Below are 20,943 nucleotides of genomic sequence, written 5' to 3' on the forward strand. Positions count from 1 at the left end.
AATTTGCACCAGGGGAGGTTTAGGCTGGTTGTTAAGAGAAACTTCTTCACTGAAAGGGTTCCCAAAGCCTGGAATAGCTGTTGAGAATTTTTTTTTTTTTTATGACATTGCTTTGACTGTTGTGCTGTGGCAGAATGGCATGTGTAGAAATCACCAGCGGAGAGGTAGTTGAAGTAAAATAACATCTGTGTGTGCTTAAAGGGGAGAAGGTGAGACATTCCATGTAACTAAACAGAGCTGGTTGCCTCTGCTTAGGCGGCTTTGGAAATATGTCCCTATGCCTCTCTGCTGGAGAAGGGATTTTAGTGGACTAGCTGCAATTCTTGGAGTCCAGAGTGGGAAGCAATTTGGGGATCCTCCCTTCCTGACATATTCTTGGATAGGGCAGTCAAAGGGGTTGGGAGTGTGCAGGGGCTGTCAGGGTGTTTAGGTCTGGAGACAAGGGATTTGCCTATGCAGCCATCCCGGGAAGAACATAGGAAGTAGGAGCGGTTGTCTGGGATCATATAGGTCCCTTCCCAGCTGGGGCTGGTCCTCCAGCATCTCATTGCTCAGGTAAAGGTTAAGCTGGGTTCAACTCCCAGGACCTGGGATGGATGTTTTATTTTCTTAGTATGGTGATGTGTGGCCTCTGCTCCAGTGCGGGGGCTTCCACATGTGCCAGCAGGGCAGAGGGTCAGTGCATGATTCTGCACTCCCTGGTGGACATGGGGGCAAAAACTTTGTGGTTGACTCAGGGTTTATTTTTTTGTTGTTGTTGCTTTGTTTCCTGAAGTTAAAACTGTAGGCAGATGTATGGGACCAAAATATTTGCAGAACTGAAATTTCAGAAGCAGCACTCAGCTTTGCTTTGTGTGTATGGGACAGTGTGAGGAACTGCTGCAGAGGAAGAAGAAACATGATGGTTTCAACAGAAGCTTGTCCAGTTCCTGCCAAAGGAATAGACCAGGCAAAATTACAGAATACTCATGAGTGCCTGCTTTTGTTTCTGAAAATCAGATTTTCTAAACCCAGATGAGGACAGGTATGTTTTCATTATGTGATGAGCTGCTGCCAGCTCCTCATAGGATTTTTTCTGCCTCTATTTATTTTGTTGGAGGTCTTTTTTCCCCTTTGAGAAACAGAAGTATTAATTTATTAACAGTTTCCTCCTGTGTTTTCTGATCAGTCACTCTTTGGTAGCCAGTGCTGCAGCAGATTGCACGAGTCCTTTGTTGCCTGTGGCGTGGCCTAAATGAAGTTACAGAATGGAATTGTGGTGCTCTAATTAGTTTAAAATACATTTCTTCCTATTTCAACCATATGTGTTCCAGCGTTCAGGAAAGTTGTCTGGTTTTGCCTTTTATGAGTGTAGTGAAGGATGCTTATGGTCAGGATTGTACCCCAAACATTTCTGGAACATACTCTTCTGAGTGTTAAACCTTTTTGTTTCCCTCTCCTTTCTGGGGGCAACAGGGGGGATCCTGGCGCCACTGAGTCCAGGTAAACAGCCTGGGCATAGCATATACTTACACCATATTTGGTAGGTGTTAGTCCATTGGTTAACCTCGCGTTAGCAACAGAATGCTCATTGGGCCAGTATTCACTGGGGCAAATGGTAATTAGGGGTCGTTTGGTAAACGAGCCCCCCCACATCGCGTTGGAGCCTGTGAGTGTGTGCGTGCCAGTGCTGCCGTAGTCCACCTTGCCCGAGACTCGAGCCAGTGCCGCTCCTTTGCCACCGTCACCCAGCTGCGTGCGGTGCCGTGGACAGTATCCCGTGGGATCAACCACTGCGCGATCCCTTGCTGCAGGAGGAGCGCCAGCAGCCCGTGTGAGCCAGCGTCGCTGACCTGCCACAGCCCCCCTCGAGCGGGAGCCCTTTGTGTGCTGGGAGGAGCAGCAGCCACGCGGTGCAGCCACGCGGCCGGCGCCATTTCCTGTCTCCGTCTCACGGCACATCCGTGCCACGTTTCTGGACTGTAAATACTATTAAGGAGAGATCTCACGAAGTCCTCAGCTTGTAAGTCAAGCCTTTCTTTATAGTTTCCAGTTGAGGTAGCGTTTGGATTTTCTCCGAGTGGAGGGTTGCCGGTCACCGACCAACCCCTCCCCCCGCCGCTTTCTGAATTAGTTTCGATTCTAGGTTCTGTGAATTGTTTGAGTCAATTGCCCACATTTAAACATTCTGCAAACATTGTTTCACTAACCGGATATTGATACCTGTGAAGGGTGACTGTAAATACCCCGTTACAGAGTTTATAAATAAATTTAACACATATTTTTATTGGTGTATCTGCCGCTCATTTTCTGAGGGCATATTCACAACAATGAGCCTGCTGAACATTGATTTTTAAATCCACTGGAATCTTCTGTGGAAGCTCAGCTTTGGCCACAGCTATGTGCAGCAGCTGTGGAGAAACACAGATGTGAGCAAGGTTTGCACACCCTCACTTCACAGCAGTGAGCAGAGAAGTAGAAGCCTCCTAAAGACACCCTAGATATTGGCCATGGTGTGGTATCTGCCCCTTTGGACTGGATTTACTTTTTTTCCTTGATTCTTCATGTCTCAAGTTTATGTACTGCCCTTTGGGAAAGGGAAGAGGAGAGAGCTGAACAGCCTAAGATCTATCTGTATTTATGTCTAAGTGCACATATGTGCACAGAGTAGATTCAAGAGTTACATGATGATCCTTGAGGTCCTTTCCAACCTATACCATTCTATGAATCTATGTAATCCCACCAAGGTATGGGTACTGGCAATGCATTTAAGTAGAATAATTATGATTGGAAAAGTTCTTCAAGATCATCCAGTCCAACCATTCTCTATTTCTGCCAAGCCTGCTGCTAAACCATGTCCCTCAGCACCACATCTCTGCCTCTCTGAAAGCCCTCCAGGGAACAGGATTCCACCTTCTCCATGGGGATCCTCTTCCAGCCTTTGGTAGAACCATTATTTTGCATTTTAACATCTGTTTAAGGTTTTTAGATCTGAAATGGAAAAAAAGGAAAAGAAAAGGAAAAAAAAAACCCCACAGTTTCTTTGACCTGGCTTTCTTTTCAAATTCTCATTGGTGTCTTTTGCCTGGCTTGAAGTATCTTTTCCATCAAGCTGGGGAGGGACTTTTTACAAGGGCTTATAATGGTAGGATGAGAGGGAATGGATTGAAGCTTGTGGAGGGTAGATTTAAACTGGAGATTAGGAAGAAATTCTCACAGTGAGGATGGTGAGACTGGAACATGTTGCTCAGGGAGGTTGTGGATGCCTTGTCCCTGGAGGTGTTCAAGACCAGGCTGTATGAGGCCTTAGCATCCTGGGCTAGTGGAAGGTGTGCCCATGGCAGGGGGCTGGAGCTACATGATCTTGAAGGTCCCTTCCAACCCAAACCATTCTGTGGTTCTATGAATTGAAAATTCTGAGTAACAAAATGTTTTGGGGGAAAAAAACATTTTCAGTAGTCATTAAAAAAAAAAAAATTAAAAAAAAAGGAAAAAAGGCAAAGCTGTTTCCTTCTCTGGAGTCTTTGCTGCCAGCTGTAGAAGTTAGATGGATATTTAAAGGGTAGGTTTTTTTCACACTGTTTCCATCTTACTCTATGTGCTGCATTCACATTATTGTTTAGCATTTTGGTGATGGCCTGAAAATATTGAAGCTTTACAAGGAACTGCCAATTAGGTTATAATTCCATAACTTGTTGAGTTTTGGGGTTTGTAAAATGAGTCATACAGCTTAAAAAAGCTCATGTCAAAATGACTTATTTTTCTTCTTTAATTATCTGGATATTCTGCTTTTAGGACTTTTTTTTTTTTCCCTTTCCCTGCCAAGTGGTTTTTAAAGGGTCATGAAATTGATGTTTTCCACTGAAATTGAACTTTTTCAGTTCAGTGTTGTTGTGGAAAACACTTTCTTGGCTTGCTCCCAACAGCAATCTGCTGACAGCTCAGAGCGGAGAGCTTTCCATGCCATCATGAAGGCTCAGTTCCAAAGCCCTTACTCAAACAGGCCATGTTCTTGAGTGGCAGCTCCTGTAGACATCATTTGCCCAGGTGCTGTATCATACATTTGGCTGGGTGGTTAAGTGTGAACACAGAATAAAAGGTGCAGATTGTGTCTGAGTGCCAGATCTTCCAATGTGGGCAAAAGGAAGGCGACTTGCAAAGGGGAGAAGTGTTTTGGCAGCATCTAGGGCATTAGTTACCTTGTCAGGATGCATAGCAGTGAGTCATCAAGATGTCCTAGGTGAGTCCTAACCAAGAGGAGTATGCATGTTTTACAGAATGGTGGGGATTTGGAAGAGACCTCCAGAGATCATCTAGTCCAAAGCAGGGTCACCCAGAGTAGGTTACCCAGGAGAATGTCCAGGTGGATTTTGAAAGTCTTCAGAGAAGGAGATTCCACAATCTCTCTGGACAGCCAGCCTTGTCCAGAGCTCTGTCACCCTCACAACAAAGTTTCTCCTTACGTTTAAGTGAAAGCTCCTGTGTCCTAGTTTGCATCTCTTGATCTTTGTCCTGAAAAGAACCCAGCCCCATCCTCTTGGCCTCTACCCTGTAGATATCTATATGTATTGATAAGATCCCCTTGCAGGCTGCTGCTCTTCAGGCTTGACAGCCCCAGGTCTTTCAGCATTTCCTCACAGAGATGCTCCAGTTCCTTCAGCATCTTTACAGCCTCCACTGGACTCTCTCCAGCACTTCCTTGTCCCTCTTGAACTGGGGAGCCCAGAACTGGACCCAGTATTCCAGGGCAGAGCAGAGCATGAGGAGACCTTCCCTTGACCTGCTGGCTACACTCTTCTTGGTGCCCTCCCTGGAGACTCTTGGCTGCCTTGGCCGCGAGGGCACATTGCTGGCTCATGGTGAACGTGTTGTCTATCAGCATTCTCAGGTCCTTCTCAACAGAGCTGCTTTAGGCTGAAAAGATAAGGTAACAAGATTTCCTTTGGGGCAGGGGCTACCTGTCAGATAGGATCTGTAGTGTGTGGTGCTGAAATACTTCTACTGAGAGGAGCTTTAGGTGTTACAGTACTGGTGATGCAGGTCTGAATGCCATCACACAGGATTTCCACATTTCTCACACTAAAGCACAGAAAAATAAGCAGAGCAGCTGCTCAAGTACTGCTAAAAAGTCACCAAATGCCTTAGGATTTTGGTGAAGGTGCCTGCACCTCATCTTGGTGTCCAGTGACAGGACAAAGGGGCATTGGAGGGCAGGGAGGTGATGGGGTCACCATCCCTGGTGGTGCTCAAAAGATGTGAGGACATGTGTGGCCGTTCAGGCTGGGTGCCTCCTAAAAAAAGAAACCACAAAGTGGAGACCTCTAGTGTCTAGAGTGTCCATCCCAGTGGCTGGGCACAGGCAATAGTATATTTCTACCTATAAATCCTGCACCCTTATAAATCTGTCTGTGAAGTTGTCTCTTTCTTTCTTCCCTCTCTGCTCCTGTGGGAGAGAGACTTTCTCTTGCGTGGTACGGATGGGGGACTATCTTTGGCCTGAGTAACATTTTTTTCTCCCTGCACAATCCTGGCCTGTTCAGGCCTAATGCCAGGGTAAAAAGAGGGGGGCAGTTCAGGCCTGGCCAGCCTGAAACCAGCCTAGCAAGGGGGGGGGAAAGAGTGAGCCCTGGGAGTTTTGGTGAATGCCAGGTGGGGAGAAGGGGTGTGTTGGGGTTTTGATCTGGCATAATGGAACTTGTGTGTTAAGATTAGACTGGGGATTTCCTTGAACTTCATATACTTTGCTATCCTCACTGCTATGCTTTGTAGTTTTGTAGTATATGAATTGCTTTTCCATTTAAACTTTCCACGACTATCCAGGCTATTTGAGTGTCATTCTTTTGCCTCTTTTGGAGCAGTAGAGCAATCTGTCCCTCTCTGAACTAGGACAACATGGCACTTCAGGACATGGTTTAATGCCCATGGTGGTGAGGGTTGAAGATGGGACTTGATGATCTTAGATGTGTTCTCCAACCTTAATGATTCCATGATTGATCACTTTTCTGAAAGGGAAGGTGAGACTTTCTCCCTAGTAACAGGTGGGAGGAGGAGGGGAAATGGCCTCAAATCACACCAGGAGAGGTTTAGGTTGGATATGAGAAGAAACTTCCCTGAAAGGGCTCTTAAAGCCTGGAACAGGCTACCCAAGGAGGTGGCTGAATCTCCATCCCTGGAGGTGTTTTGAAGAGACAGAGATGTGATGCTGAGGGACATGGCTTTGCCCCAGCCTTGGTGGAGTTAGAGAATGGTTGGACTCGATGACCTTAAAGGGCTTTTCCAACAAAAATGATTGTATGATTTTGTTCCTATTGATAATGAGACCCAAGTTATTCAGTACAAGAGAGACAGAGATGCTGATTACTGCAGGAGCTGGACATTCAGTGTATGCATTTCTCAGAATTTGGTGCAAGAAGTGAGAAAGTGATTTTTCTGTTACCAACAGTGAAGTATCCTTATTCTTGTGGCTGACTGGGAAGCAGCAAGTCAACCATATATGGACTGAAATTCTCCAAAGAATGTGCAATAAATAGATAGTTCAGGAGAAGGCTCTGCAGGGTCTCATGAGCACAGCAGCTTGGGAGGGAGAGGAGTCTATTTCCAGCTCAAGAAATAACACCACAGGACTTGTTTGTTTAGTGTAGAGGGAAGACTAAGAGGAGTCCTTTAAAATAATAAATGCTTTTAATGAAATGGCATAGCAGTGAAATCCTAGCCATAAATTAAAGACATTACCTTTCTGTTGGGAGTTGGGGCTTTGTTTTGGGGAGGCTTGGTTTGAGAAATGAATTATTTTTTTCCACATTTGGCCCCCTTGTGCCTGTTGACCCAGGCACAGGGTTCACTTGGTGGCATGGCAGAAGCAGCCTGTGCCATCTCCTGGTTTGTCTTGTGGGTGAATGTAGAGGTTAGCACTAGTCTGACTCATTTTAAGAGGTATTGAAACCTCATCTACATCATGCCAAGGTCTAGAGAAACCTGGTGTAGTGGAAGGTGTCCCTGCCCGTGGCTGGGGGGGGGGTTGGAACTGGATGATCTTGAATATCCCTTCCAACTCAAACCATTCTATGAAGTATGAGGTGGCAGAAGCTCAAGCATCTGATGCACCCTGCTGTGTGGGGCTGTTTGACATGGAGCCAGCTCTGTTCGGGAGTTACTGCCAGGTTTAGAGGTCATCTGCAAAACTGCAAGATGACTTCCCATGGGCATGAAAATCTGGAACTTTGTGGGCTGAGATTTCCAACCCTTGTGCTCTGGAAGTGTTACTGAATTTAGTGACTGTAGTCCAGATGTGTGCTTGCAACACCTGGAAGGAAAGGTCAGGTAGGTCAGGGGGTCATGCATTGGAACAGGCTGCTCAGGGAGGTGGTGGAGTCACCATCCCTGGAGGTGTTCAAGAAACATGTGGACATAGCACTTTGAGACATGGTTTAATGGCCATGGTGGTGTTGGTTTGACGGTTGGACTGGATGATCTTAGAGGGCTTTTCCAACCAAAACAATTCTATGATTCTGATAGCAGCCTAAAGAGACCAAGGGTAGAGCAAGGGTGACTCAGGATGGTGACTGGAAGTAGGATGTATATTTCCAGCACGTATTCTGTCAGACTGAACCAAGTGCCCTGAAGAGCCCTGATGGCCTTGAGAGTGTTTCAGGCAAAGGGAGGGGAAATGAGGTTTCTCCTGCTTGCCTGTCCTTCTGTGTGGGGTCATGATGAACAGATCATCAGCCTTCTTTGGCAAGGTCCCTCTGAGGACAATCCAGGATTCCCTTCCTGTCACTTTCTAGAAGCTGTACCCAGAGAGGTAACAAATGATGAGGGGGAACTACCACTTACATAGGTCCTGGAGAGACTTACACCACCCCTAATGACTTCCTATTGCAGATCTGTAATTGCTAAAAGACTGATTTATATTTGCCTCTTTACATCTGTTGTAATAGTTGGGGGGTGGGGTGTGCACAGAACAAGCACATCCAGCAGGAAGTACGAGCACTAATGTGCTCTCAAAATTTCTCCCTCTGTGGCAAGAACTTCTCAACTTTGTTTTTCAAACCTAGATCATTGACAAGGAGATTAACCCCTTTGTGGACAAGTGGGAGGAGGAAGGACAATTCCCGGCTCATAAAGTATTTAAAACCCTGGGTCAAGCTGGATTCCTTGGCGTGGATAAGCCAAAAGGTAGGAGAGTGTCTAAATCCTGTGTATTGATGGTGATAAACTTGTGACATTATCTCAAAATGCTTCTGCTCCCGTTCCCATTATGGTTTGGATTTTAATGCAAAGTTTTATTTACATGCCTCAGTCACAGATGTGCTTGTTACCAGCTGTGCAACCAGCCTTGAGCAAGCTGGTCCAGTGGAAGGTGTCCCTGCCCATGGCAAGGGGGTTGGAACTAGATAATCTTGAAGGTCCCTTCCAACCTAAACCATTCCATGAATCTATGAAACACAGAAAATAATCTCACTGAGTGCTCAAGTTGATATTCTCCTAAATATGTGTTAAAAACCTGTGTCACTATTATTTTTAAGCTGATGAAATGATCCATTTTCAATATGCATTCTGTATCATGGCTTTTTATTTCTAGATCCAGACAGGTAGGGAATAATTCAGCCTTCATGAGAGGAACCACGCTTTGAAGGCATTAAGCATGTGCAGAACAAGAAGCTGATGATGCACACTGCAAGGACAGAGCAAGTTTCATGTGTACATGAAACAAAGCTGGTGAAGGGTCTGGAGAACAACTCTGTTGAGGAGCAGTTGAGGCAACTGGGGTTGTTTAGTCTGGAGAAAAGGAGGCTGAGGGGAGACCTCATTGCTCTCTACAGCTCTCTGAAAGGAGGTTGGAGTAAGGTGGGGGTTGGTCTCTTCTCCCTAGTATCAGGTGATAGAAGGAGAGGAGATGGCCTAAAATTGTGTCAGGGATTGGAGACTAGGAAGAATTTCTTTCCTGCAAGAGTGGTCAGGCATTGGAACAGGCTGCCCGGGGTGGGGGTGGAGTCATCATCCCTGGAGGTGTTCAAAAAAGCTGTGGATGTGGCCCATTGAGACATGGCTCAATGGCCATGGTGGTGTTAGGTTGTCTGGATGGAGCAGCTCACACAACCTTAGCTATGGCAGACCACATCATTATGTTGCTAAGGGACGCATTTTGAACTGTGGAAACAAATTAGATCTTTTTACCACTTCTAGACGACATTTTTTCCCTCAAAATGAACTTTCATATTCTTATGTATTCCAGCATGGGAAGTTGTTTTTCTCTCTAGCTGTTCAGGTGTTTGAGCTTGCAGAACCATTTCGTTGTGATTGTCTGGCAAATCCAATTAGGTCTGAGCTGATATTTCTTTACAAACATGCTGACACTTTGAGATTATAGTTAAACTCTATATAAAGGACAAACAGGATTACTAGGGGAGGGAATAAAACACCTGTAGCTTCTGTTGTTATTATTTGATAGGCCGTTTTGAAATGTGGCTCAGCAGGGTCTCCTTCACACTGCTGATGTTGGTTGTAATAATGGTGAATTGCATTGCTGCCAGATTACAGCCCCACCTTGTTATACTCAGCTGGGGTCAGGAACCTAAGTGCTGCACATAAAATGTTGTGGAGGTGGGAACTTCGAATAATGCTCACAGAATAACGGAGATGTGGCGTAACTAGTGAAGAATCTAGTGAGGAATCGCAGTTGGGCATGTTGGAAGGGACACCAAGGGTCATCTGGTCCAACCTTTCCAGGTAATAATGCAGTTAAAATGAGCTGGCCCAGCATCCTGTCAAGCTGAGTCTTAAAACTGTCTAGTGTAGGGGAATCCACTGCTTCCCTCGAGAGAGGATTCCAAAATAACTTCTTGCAGAGGCCAGGATGGGCACAGAAGGTTGCTTGCATGACCACATTTGTCATATGCATGATTAGCACCATTGTAGCTTTGGCTTTGACACTTGTATCTAGCTGTTAACCTAATCTGTTTGGCCTCTGCAGCTGCATTTTATAAAAGCTATGAAAACCAGGTAAAATTCTCAGCTCATCTTGTGGAGGAAGGTATTGTTTGGTTCAGAAAACGCACCAGCTCCCTGCAAGGTGCTGCCTACGCAACATTCGGGTGTGCAACAGCCTTTCTCTAGAGGCTTTCAGTGCTCTCCTGGATGGGTTCCTGTGTGGGCTGCCCTAGGTGATTGCAGCCTGCTCTAGGTGAACCTGCTTTGGCCAGGGGGTGGATATCTCTAGAGGTCCCTTGCAACCCCTACCATTCTCTGATCCAGCTTTGCTCTGTAGTGGTGTAACACCATCAGGTAAGTACTGACAGTCCTGGAACTCTCTTGTAATGTTTAAGTGAAGCAGTCAGGTGTGCGACAGCACAGTTTCAACAGCAGGACTTTGTTGAAGTGCAGAAGGTGAAGAATTTGAGGCTTTACCAAAGTGCTTATGCTCATGGTATGGTTAGCATGTACCACTAGTGGCAATTCCTAATAAAATAATGAGACAGACCTTTTAAACTCTGCTCAGCAACTACTTTTATTGAACTAGACTGTGAAGAGGATGAGAGGTCTTCAGATGCTTGAGGAAGCCAAGAGCAGCCAGGATTTTTGGAGGCATGGGGAGATCTGGAGGAGAGAGGTTCAAGTGATTTGAGGAGAGCAATTGCAGCACAGAGCCACATGAGTAACAACCTGCCCTGCTTTCTCTTTCCAGCACAAACCACAATCAGTTACCATGTTGTATCCTTTCAAGCCCTGATCACAGTCACAAAGCATCCTCTTGAAAGAAATCCGAGTCTTTCAGATTAATTCATTTTAGCAGCAGCTGCAGTTTGGAAGTGTGAGTTTTTCTGAGTTTGTTTTCCAAGGTGGTTCTGTTGAGCGCTGCCTTCCCTCCCCGCCCCCACCCCTGCCCCCCTGACATTAATTTTGATGCTTTCTGATTGGGCAGAAACAGGTCACAAAACTTGTTTTGCTTAGATAGAAGGAAACATCTGTTGGAACTGAGATTTGTTGCAACTGGACTTTTTCCTGTGTAAACACCATTCCCTTTATGAACAATGAGCTGCTTAATGGGAGGCAGGCTTTGAGATGAACATGCCCTTCGTGTGTCCCTTATCGCTGGAAACTTTCTCTGTTTGGAGAACTGATTTGGGGCACTGTTCCTACTGCAAAGGCTCCATCCATCCCCACCATATGCAGCTGTGGGTTACAAATCTGTCAGTGTGGGTTGGGGTTTTGTGTGTGTGTGTTGCTATTTTTTTCACAGTTGTTCATGATTTTAGTGGACAGTTCAGGATGCTAGTTATAGAATGGTAGCAGTTGGAAGGGATCTCTGTAGATCACAGGATGTTATGGGTTGGAAGGGCCTCTGGAGATCTTTGGGTCTAACCCTCCTGCCAGAGCAGGCCCATATAATGTAGTGCCGATCGCACAGGAGCACATACAGATGGGACTTGAAAGCCTTCAGAGAAGGAGACTCCACAACCTCCCCGGGCAGCCTGCTCCAGTGCCCTGGCACCCTCACAGTACAGAATTTTTTTCCTTCATGTTTCTGAGGGAGTTTCATCTCTTTGGGAGCACTGAGCTCTTTTTCTTTCAGATTATTTTGATTTCTTACTACCCTTACGGCCTTGCAGTAGCTGGTCAGAGTTTTGGACTTGGAGAGCTTTAAACAGCTCTTATTCAGGCAGAGAATAGAACCACACAATGACGGGATCATTAAGGTTGGAGAAGACCTTCAAAAGATCACCAAGCTGTGTAAACACTGGGCAAAGCCCAGCCATACACCCATAGTTGGAGAATCCTTAAGGTGATTAGTTCATCTCATTTCTCCACTGTCTGGTCAGACTTCTACCAGAGAAAGATTCTCCTCTTGGAACCATTTCTTCTCTCTGGTGTATTTCACACAGCTCAGAAGTGCTGCATCTGCTAGTTTTCCTTGGGAAAAGGTGTGTTGTTCTGTTCCATTAGGAAATTCTCCCTACTAGTGGAAGAAGTGTTGAAAAAATGAACATAAACACACCTTTTATACAAAAACTTTGCTCTGTGCAAAATGTGGTTTCCAGGATCACTCAGCTGAGCCTGAAGTCTCCATATACTTAGTATTTTTGATCTATGTTTACTGTACTTCACTTACTTTATAATTTAAGGAGTAAAATACAAACTTTCTGAACTGTTGAGGTATTCACAACCCCAAAATTTAGGGCAGAAAATATCAAGAATAGATAGCAGAAACATTTTGAAGAGTCTTGGTAGCTGGCCCATTGTCTCTTAGTAAGGGAAGTGGGTAAGATATATTCTCTGGAGTGTTTTATGTGCAGATTAGATTAGTGAGCAAAAGCTGCAAGGAAAAGATCTGTGTGGTCATTTGTGATCTTATGGTTTATAAATCAAAGCCTTGGCTACTGCTAAATTTCAGGATGTGTTGCCAAAGACACAGGCTTAAGACATTCTGTGTGTGCCCGCGTGTGCTGGCACCGAGGAGTAAAAGTTGTTTATATCAGCTTATGCAAAAGCACAGAAATCCTCCTCCAGTGGCTCAGGGTGAGGAGGGGGGAGAAAGGCAATCATAGAATTGTTTCAGTTGGAATTGTAGAATGGCTTGAATTGGAAGGGACACCTCTCAATTAGACTTGGCTGCTCAAGGTCTCATCCAGCCTGGCCTTGAACACCCTCCAGGGAGGAGGCAGCTACAACCTCCCTGGCAACTATTCCAGAGTCTCACCACCCTCATACTGAAGAACTTCTTCCTCAGATCCAGTCTAATCCTGCTCTCCCTTATCTTCAAACCATTTCTCCCTTATCCTGTCTCTCTCTCAGGAAAAGTTCCTCTGCATCCTTCCTGTAGGATCCTTTCAGGTACTGGCAGGCAGCTCTGAGGGCCCCCTGGAGCCTCCTCTTCTCCAGGCTGAACAACCCCAGCTCTCTCAGCTTGTCCTCATAGCAGAGGTGCTCCAGTCCTTGGATCATCTTTGTGGCCTCCTCTGGACTTGCTCCAGCATCTGATTCCTTCTTGTGCTGGGGACACCAGAATTGAATGCAATATTGGAGGTGGGGTCTCAGCAGAGCAGAGTCAAGAGGCAGAATCCCCTCTTGCCCTGCTGGCCACATTCCTCTGGATGCAGCCCAGCACACAGCTGCCTTCTGGGCTGCATGAGGGCACTTCTGGCTCATGGGGAGCTGCTCATCAATTAGCACCCCCAAGTCTCTTTCTTCATAGCTGCTTTCATCCCCCTCTGCACCCAGCCTGGATTTATGCCTGGGATTGGCTTGACCCAGATGCAGGACCTTGCATTTTGCCTTGATGTGAAAGACCTTAGAAAAGAGCTCTAAGATTATTGAGTCCAACCAAAAGATTTCTGAGAGGGCAGTGTCTGCTGTCTTTCACACAGCATCACTGTGAGATGTGAGTAATAACAGTGCCCACTCTGGTATTTTATTTGTGTTTTTACTGGAAGTCCTGCAGGAATAATGTAGTAGAATGCATTAGTGTGAAAGAATGATGACAGCTATGTCCAAATTGTAGCCTTAATGTCCAACAGTTACCAGTGCACTTGGAGAATATATGTTCTTAAATATATCAGGAAAATCAGGAACCCCTGTGGTAAGGCTTGTACATGGGTGGGAAAGTCTGGTTTTACACTGTCTGCTTCTCAAGCTGCTGGCATACATGCTGAAGATGAGGCTGGAGAAAGTAATAAGCAGTATGGTCTTGTCACTTGAGACAGATAAGCATCTGATGAAACAAAATGAATGTTTCAGATGATTGACTGCATTGCAATAGGGAAATGATGCAATAGCTTCCCTTAAGAAAAGCTGTTTATTGCAAGTGTCTGTGTGTTGGTTGTGGGAATATGAATCTGGACTACCCTGTGAGGTTAGTTGTGTTGTTTTCGTCATCCATTTACCTGGTCAGATGAAACCTTTGGTAGTGGAGTCCCTTGGACAGAGTGTGTGGGGTTCCTTCTCTTTCCTGTTTTCCCTTTCTGTGATGCTAAGCCTTATTGCATGGGATGAGCAACAAAAGGACCTGGGAGGAGCAGTGAATTTGTAGTTTAGGTGAAACAGGTTTTTGTGGCCTCTTAGAGAGAGTAACTGAAACTTTTTTAGGTGTATCTCTAGTTAGAAGCTAAAAGAGGTCATAGAATCATAGAATTGTTGTGGTTGGAAAAGATCTCAAAGATAAGTCCAACCATGTACCCAACACCAGCATGGCCATTAAACCATGTCCCAAAGGGCTATGGCCACACATTTCTTGAACACTTCCAGGGATGGTGACTCCACCACCTCCCTGGGCAGCCTGTTCCAATGCCTGACCACTCTTGCAGGAAAGAAATTCTTCCTAATCTCCAACCTAAACTTCCCCTGGCACAATTTTAGGCCATTTCCTCTCCTCCTATCAGCTGATGCAGGGGAGAAGAGACCAACCCCCACCTCCCTCCAACCTCTTTTCAGGGAGTTGTAGAGATAAATAAAGCCTCCCATCAGCCTCCTCTTCTCCAGGCTAAACAACCCTAGTACCCTCAGCTGCTCCTCTCCAGTCCTGTTCTCCAGACCCTTCACCAGCTTTGTTGTCCTTCTCTGAACACACTCCAGCACCTCCAGTAGTAAGGGTCCTAAAATTGAACACAGTACTTGAGGTATATCATCAGCAATGCTGAGTGATCCCTGCCCTGGTCCTGCTGGCCCCAATATTCCTGTTCCAGACCAGGATGCCATTGGCCTTCTTGGCCACCTGGGTGCACACTGGCTCATCTTCAGCTGCTGTCAACCAACACCCCCAGGTTTTCTTTTGCTGGAAAGTTTCCAGCCACTCTGCCCCAAGTCTGTAGCATTGCAGAGGTTGTTGTCACCCAAGTGCAGGACCCAGCACTTGGTTTTGTTAAACCTCATAGAACTGACCTGGGCCCACTGATCTAGTCTGTATTTGGCAGAACAGAATTGTGTTCCAAACCATTTTTGTATGGCAAGAGTGGACCAAGTGCAATGCTTGTGCCTGGTTTAGTAGATTTAAGTACAGACAGCTGAATTAATGGCTTCATCTCTTTCACAAAGGAGTGCAGCAGTAATTAATTGCTAATAGTTGTGCTCTCTAAGTTTGAGAGATAAGCTGTTGAGCTATGTTTTTGGGTACCAATGATCCCATAAATCAGCTGTGACCAGCTATGAGATGTACCTGGTTTGCAGTCAAGAAATAACCTCTAAAAAAAACCACAGACCCTAGTTAGTCACTGCTTTATTTGAATCAAATTGATGACTGAGTTAGTGATGGATGGCAGTGGCTTGAAGACCATCAGCAGGTAAAGCTGAGAAATTTCAAATGCTTATTTGACCTTCATTTGGTGGACAGGATTGAAATGTCAGGAAAACAGATTTTTGGGATGTGTAAATGCAAGTTCTGTGTGGGTGAGACTTTTTTTAACTCTCTATTCTTGTGAAATGCTGACAGTTCCAGTCGTGTCTATCATCTTGCACATGCAGGATGAAATGCAATTAAAATTTATAAGGAAGAGATTGTTTGCTGCATGCCAAGGATCATCAGATATTTCTGATCAGCAAGAACATGAGCATTTGAGTCAATGTTTGGGTTTTTTATGACTTCAGATGACTTGGGAATAGGCACGCTTCATTCTTCATGGCTGGTTAGGAAGTGCAGCAACAACACTGGGAATAGGTTGTTCACACTCAGCAGAGAACTGACTTGCTGAAGGACAGCAAGTCTTTGTGGAGGAGATAATCTTCTGTTAAACGTGGTTTTGAGAGGGGGATTGGATTTGTCTCTGGGATTCTGCTTTCGTACTTGAGATAAGACTAATCCTCATGCTTGTGGCTTATGATGCAGGACACAGCAGCAACTGCTCCACTTCAGGTATGTGTCTACCTTAGGGGCAGATTAGGAATTCCTGGTAATTGCAGGTTGTGTCAAAACAGTACTGAGAGAGAAACTGGAAATACCTCTTTCCTGGCAGAAGTCACACGTGTGTTACTAGGAGCAACGCTTAGCTGTCTACATGCACTTGAGCTCTTGGTGCTCACTTCTCTCATGACATATTTGCTGTGCCTAATTTGTTTCTTCGCATCATGGGCTTCACACAAAGTTCCCCCAGCCTCCTTTTCTCCAGGCTAAACAAGCTCACTTCCCTCAGCTGCTCCTTACAGCCCTGTTCTCCAGACCCTTCACCAGCTTTGTTGCCCTTCTCTGGACTTGCTCTAGCACCTCAATGTCTTTCTTGAGGTGTGGGCCCTAAAACGGAACCCCAAGATGTGCCCTCACCATCAAGCATTTACAAACTGGCTTCACTTGTCCAGCTGAACATGGGAACAAAAGGTGGAATTAATGTAATATTTCCTTGAATGCCTGTCTCAGGGGCAGCTATTTGAGTTCTCTGAAGGTGACTTCAGACAGCATTTCTTCTGCTTCCTATTATGTCCATCAGCGGAAATGAATGAGACTGCTCTGCGCACCCTGACTTTATTATTGAAGAAATGGGGTCTCCTGGCAGAGTGGGAGATAAGTGAGTAATAAGCCTGCTGAAAGGAGTTCTTTTTTTCTTTTTCCTTTTTTTTCATTATGTATACCCTGTGAAACTCATTCTGCAGAAATCACAGGGAGCAAAGTTTAATAGGAATCCAGAGGCTGTTACATGCTTCTGTAGATGGTGAAACCATCCACAATTACTTTAGTGAGAACAATGCTATTTCTTGTCCTCACTCAGCTGGTGGATGTACCATCTCACAGCTGCTTATAGTCTGTGGCCCCTCCTAGCTCACTGATACCCCTCTGAAGAGCACATCTATCACTGCTTTGTGTGCTGGAGTCAAAGACTGGCATGGCTAAAGCAGCACGTAGGTGCTCACAACACCTTAGTCACAGCAAGGAGTTGTAGTTTTACGCCGCAAGTCTGGACTTCATCTCGTGATGTCAATACCCCTCTGGGCCAAGATGTAGTATAGGATGTTGGTTCCATCAAGTGCTTTAGAGGAGAGTACAGTTGTTGGCTGTGGCAAACACCACTCAGGGGTGGTTTGTGCTCCTCTGGATGGAGTTCAGTGCTTCACTGAGATGCGAGGTGCAGCCCTGGAGCTTCAGCTGAAGAGTGTGGGTATCACTGTGTAGTTGGGGAGGGTGACATGTGCCTCCAAAGAGCTCTGAAAGAAGCTGTAACATTTCCCCTATCTGCTGAGCCATAGGGAGTTTTGCAGCAGCAGGACTATGACCAAGTGTTCTTACTCACCTCAGAGTAATGTCATGAGCCCTCTGAGAGGCTAGGCTCACAAGGATACCCTGTCAAGGCTCTCCCCACACACTGTTGCAGAGCTGCTAGGGGTTCAGGTGGAGCATGGCAGAGCCAGGGCTCGTGTGTGGAAAGAATATCCTCTTGGCAGCTGCTTCTAGCTGGAAAGAGTTTGCTCCAAGCTCAGTTTTGCCAGGATCGAAAAGCTCAAGTAATTAAAAAAAGCAAGAGCCACAAAGTCAAGCATTGAAACAGGCTGCCCATGGAGGTGGTAGAGTCACCTTTTGAGGAGGAGTTCAAGATGTGTGTGGATGTGGCACTTTGGGACATAGTTTAGTGGCTGTGGTGGTCTTGGGTTGACACCTGGGCTTGATGATCTTAGAGGTCTTTTTCAACTGAACAATTTGTATGATGCTATGGTATTTCAGCTTTTCAGGATCCTCCCCCAGCCCAGGAGAGGCAGCTTTTCATTTTTTTCACTTCCAGCCTTCTTCAGGTCAGGTCATCACTACCCATATTTGTTTTCTAAACCTTCACCAGCTGTATTCCTCACTTTTGTCTCCTCATGTTCTCCCACTGAGCCTCTTACCTCTTTCTTCTTGCATTTTTTTGCTCTCCTAAGAGGATTCAGATGGCTCCCAGTGTCGCTTCCCTAACAAGTGCTATTTGCTGTTTCTTCTTTTTAAACTTACTTTGGAAGGTTTAAGGGAGCTGGGGTTGTTTGGCCTGGAGAAGAGAAGGCTCCAGGCAGACCTAACAGCAGCCTGCTGGTACCTGAAGGGGACTGCAAGAAGGCTGCAGAGGGACTCTTTGCAAGGGCCTGCAGGGACAGGACAAGGGGCAATGGTTTGAAATGAGAGCAGAGCAGATTCAGATTGGATGTAAGGAACAAGTTCTGCACCATGAGGGTAGTGGAGCATTTCAACAGGTTGCCTAGGGAGGTAGCTGAGGTCCCATGCCTGGAGATACACAAGGTCAGGCTTGATGAAGCTCTGAACAAGCTGCTCTAGTGGAGCATGTCCCTGCTGAGTGCAGGGGGGGTGGACTAGAAGACCTTTGGAGCTCCCTTCCAACCCAAACCATTCTATGATCTTCTGAAAAACAAATGAAATTTTGGCTGTAAGGGAAGAAAAACAAACCAAACCCAACCCCATCTTCGGTGGTCAGAAGAAAACTGAGGTTTTGTATTATCTACTTGGTGTGGACTTATGGTTCCAAATCAGTGCCATTTAAGAGAAATGCAGACAAAGGGACTTTGCTTTGTGAGGAAAGCTTACTGCTCTCTTTTCTCATTTTTTTTTTTCCCCCTCTCCTTCCCCTGGAGCTAATATCATGCTGGGTTTCCCTTACCTGGTCCTTTGTTTGTTCTTGCTCAATAACCTTTTCAGGAGTTTTATTTTGGGAGGTAAATGGAGTATCTCGCTCCTTCGGCATTCTAAGAACTATTTGCTTTCCAAGCCTCTTTTCTCATAGCTGAGCAGTTGAGGCTAAATCTTGGTGTCTTGGAAGTCCATGTTTACAAACCTAGCCAAAAAGAAAAGCTCTGAATGCATTTGCCTTTCTTGTGGGGCTTGTTTGTTAGTTTTAGGTAGAGCACTGAGGGTCTATTTTCCCCTTTTTCTTCTAAGGGAAGCCTCACAGGAGCCCTTTGCTCTTCTGTAGCTGCTGGAAAGAAGCTGTTAGCTAAGCTTGTGGCTCTCAGAGAGTCAGGAAATTCTTTCCAGTGTGTCCAGATGCTTCCTGTGCACAGGGCTGGTGTCACACTTGGCAAGTGATTAAAAAACAAAATGATCACGCTCCAACTGCTTTTATTTTGCATTTAGCCAGGTCCACCATGGAAGCAGAATAGCTTTGCTGCTTGGGCAGTGTCACTGTGCTTGGAGTTGCTTGGAAGAACAAAAAGGAACTGTGTAAAATGTAATCACTTAAATAGTTTTTTTAGCTGCTGAAAGCCTCCCTTGGCTTTCTTCTCCGTGCCACCTGGATGCTGTCCTCCTTGAAGTAACAGCCTAACTCCTGTTCTGCTAACAGAACAGTGGTGGCACGTACCAGTGCTGCATTTCAAAGGGCAGGGGAGAAAATGTTGGCATCTTGGCATGCTGTGGTGGATCTGAACTGCCCAAGATACATCCTCTGAGTGCTTTGTAGGCTGTATTGTTCTCTGTATGTACCTTTGCGTGGGAAAAGTTGTGTGAAATGTCCACCCTGGTTTTTGCTCATAAAACCTGTGGACTGCTGGCCCTATGGAACAAAAATTATGGGGATTTGCTACCTCTGGACAGGTCTCTCCTAGGCTTCCAGCCACCATGTTAATGAGACATTCAGATAAACCATATTCTCTCCAGTATAAAAGCAGTTTCCTGTGCTTGCTTCTTATCTCCTTCCAAACATGGTGTTGGGAATCCCACCCTCTGTCTCTGCCCAAGTCATAACTGGGTGTCAAGTCCCATAGTCCCAGAGGAGGATATGCAAACAGGACAGTACAGGAGGAAACAAATACCAGGAGGAACATTCTTGAAGTAGGAATCATCTCAACAGGAAATGTGCTGTTCCTTTCTGTAAAGTTGCTTTGTATCTGTTCTCAAACTATTTCACGTGTCCTACAAGGAGCAGCTGAGGGGAGCTGGGGTTCGTCTGGAGAAGGAGGCTGAGGGGAGACCTTCTGGCTCTCTATAACTCCCTAAAAGAAAGCTGGAGCCAAGAGGGGGCCAGCCTCTTCTCCTTGGTGGCAATCAACAGGACTAGAGAACAACATCAGGTTTTCTGTCCTACTTCTGAGCTGCCTGGGGCTCATGCTGAGTACTGTAGGTGAAGCTGTCCTGCATGGTTTAAGGTGTTTTTCCTGGATTTGGATAGATTTGTGTTTGTCCCTTGGTGTGGATTTCTCCCACTGATGGATTTAGTGAGGAGTATCTGGCTGGTGAGTGGGTATGATGACACAGCTGGCAGCTTTAGGGTGTGAGCGTTATCCATTGCCTCTCAACAGGTGGTGTGACAAGCATGTCTTGGAGGTGGCGTTGGAGCAGCTCGTGTGAAGGGTGGTGATCTCTAACACCACCTCCCATTATCCCTTTTGCTGTCTTTTGAATGAAAATGCTAGTAGTGCTTAACAGGGGAAAAAAATTATTTGGCATATTAAAATAACTTTCCCCTGGAGTACTTTATTGATTCAGTGGCTAGTAGTGAGCTGTGTTCTGTAAATGCCTCCACATGCTGAATGATCTCATTTTCCATGTGGGAGTAGAGAATAAGCTTAACAACACAAAAGATTGCACGAAAAGGTGGCATTAATTATACAAAATTACCATCAGAAGGCAGATTATTATACAGCACATTCTTTTTGACATTGTGAAACAGCTCTTTAATTTAATGTTGAGCTTAATCTGACAACACTCAGAAGCTCTGCACTTGAATTTCTGGCAAGAATGTATCCCTAAAGTTAGTTATTGAAGCATGTTAATAGTTTGGGGAGTGCAAGGGAATTGAAGTTTAAATTCTGCTGAATAATAACGAAGAATTATTAATTGAAATCACAGATTTTTAGTCATAACATAGCTTGGTGAGAAAAGTTGAAATGGAATAATGCCCCAAATCTTCTCAGAGCCTCAAATATCTACAAGCTGTGAAGTAGTTAACATCTCCTGGACATGCAAGTCATAGAATTGTTTTGGTTGGAAAAGGCCTCCAAGATCATCAAGTCCAGCTGTTGACTTGAAACCACCACGTCTATTAAACCATGTCCCTAAGTGCCACTATA

At 45.5% G+C, this 20,943-nt stretch overlaps 1 protein-coding gene across 1 annotated transcript in view; it reads left to right on the plus strand.

The window, feature by feature from the left end:
• Positions 1-20,943, plus strand: part of LOC104306631 (probable acyl-CoA dehydrogenase 6) — a 73,007-nt gene that overhangs the window by 8,489 nt on the left and 43,575 nt on the right. The window contains exon 2 of the mRNA XM_054161087.1: positions 8,034-8,154. Within this exon, the coding sequence (XP_054017062.1) occupies positions 8,034-8,154 (121 nt within the window). The remainder of the gene's footprint in view (positions 1-8,033; positions 8,155-20,943) is intronic.

This window comes from Dryobates pubescens, chromosome 4, assembly GCF_014839835.1.
Source record: "Dryobates pubescens isolate bDryPub1 chromosome 4, bDryPub1.pri, whole genome shotgun sequence".
NCBI classification, from domain to species: Eukaryota; Metazoa; Chordata; class Aves; order Piciformes; family Picidae; genus Dryobates; species Dryobates pubescens.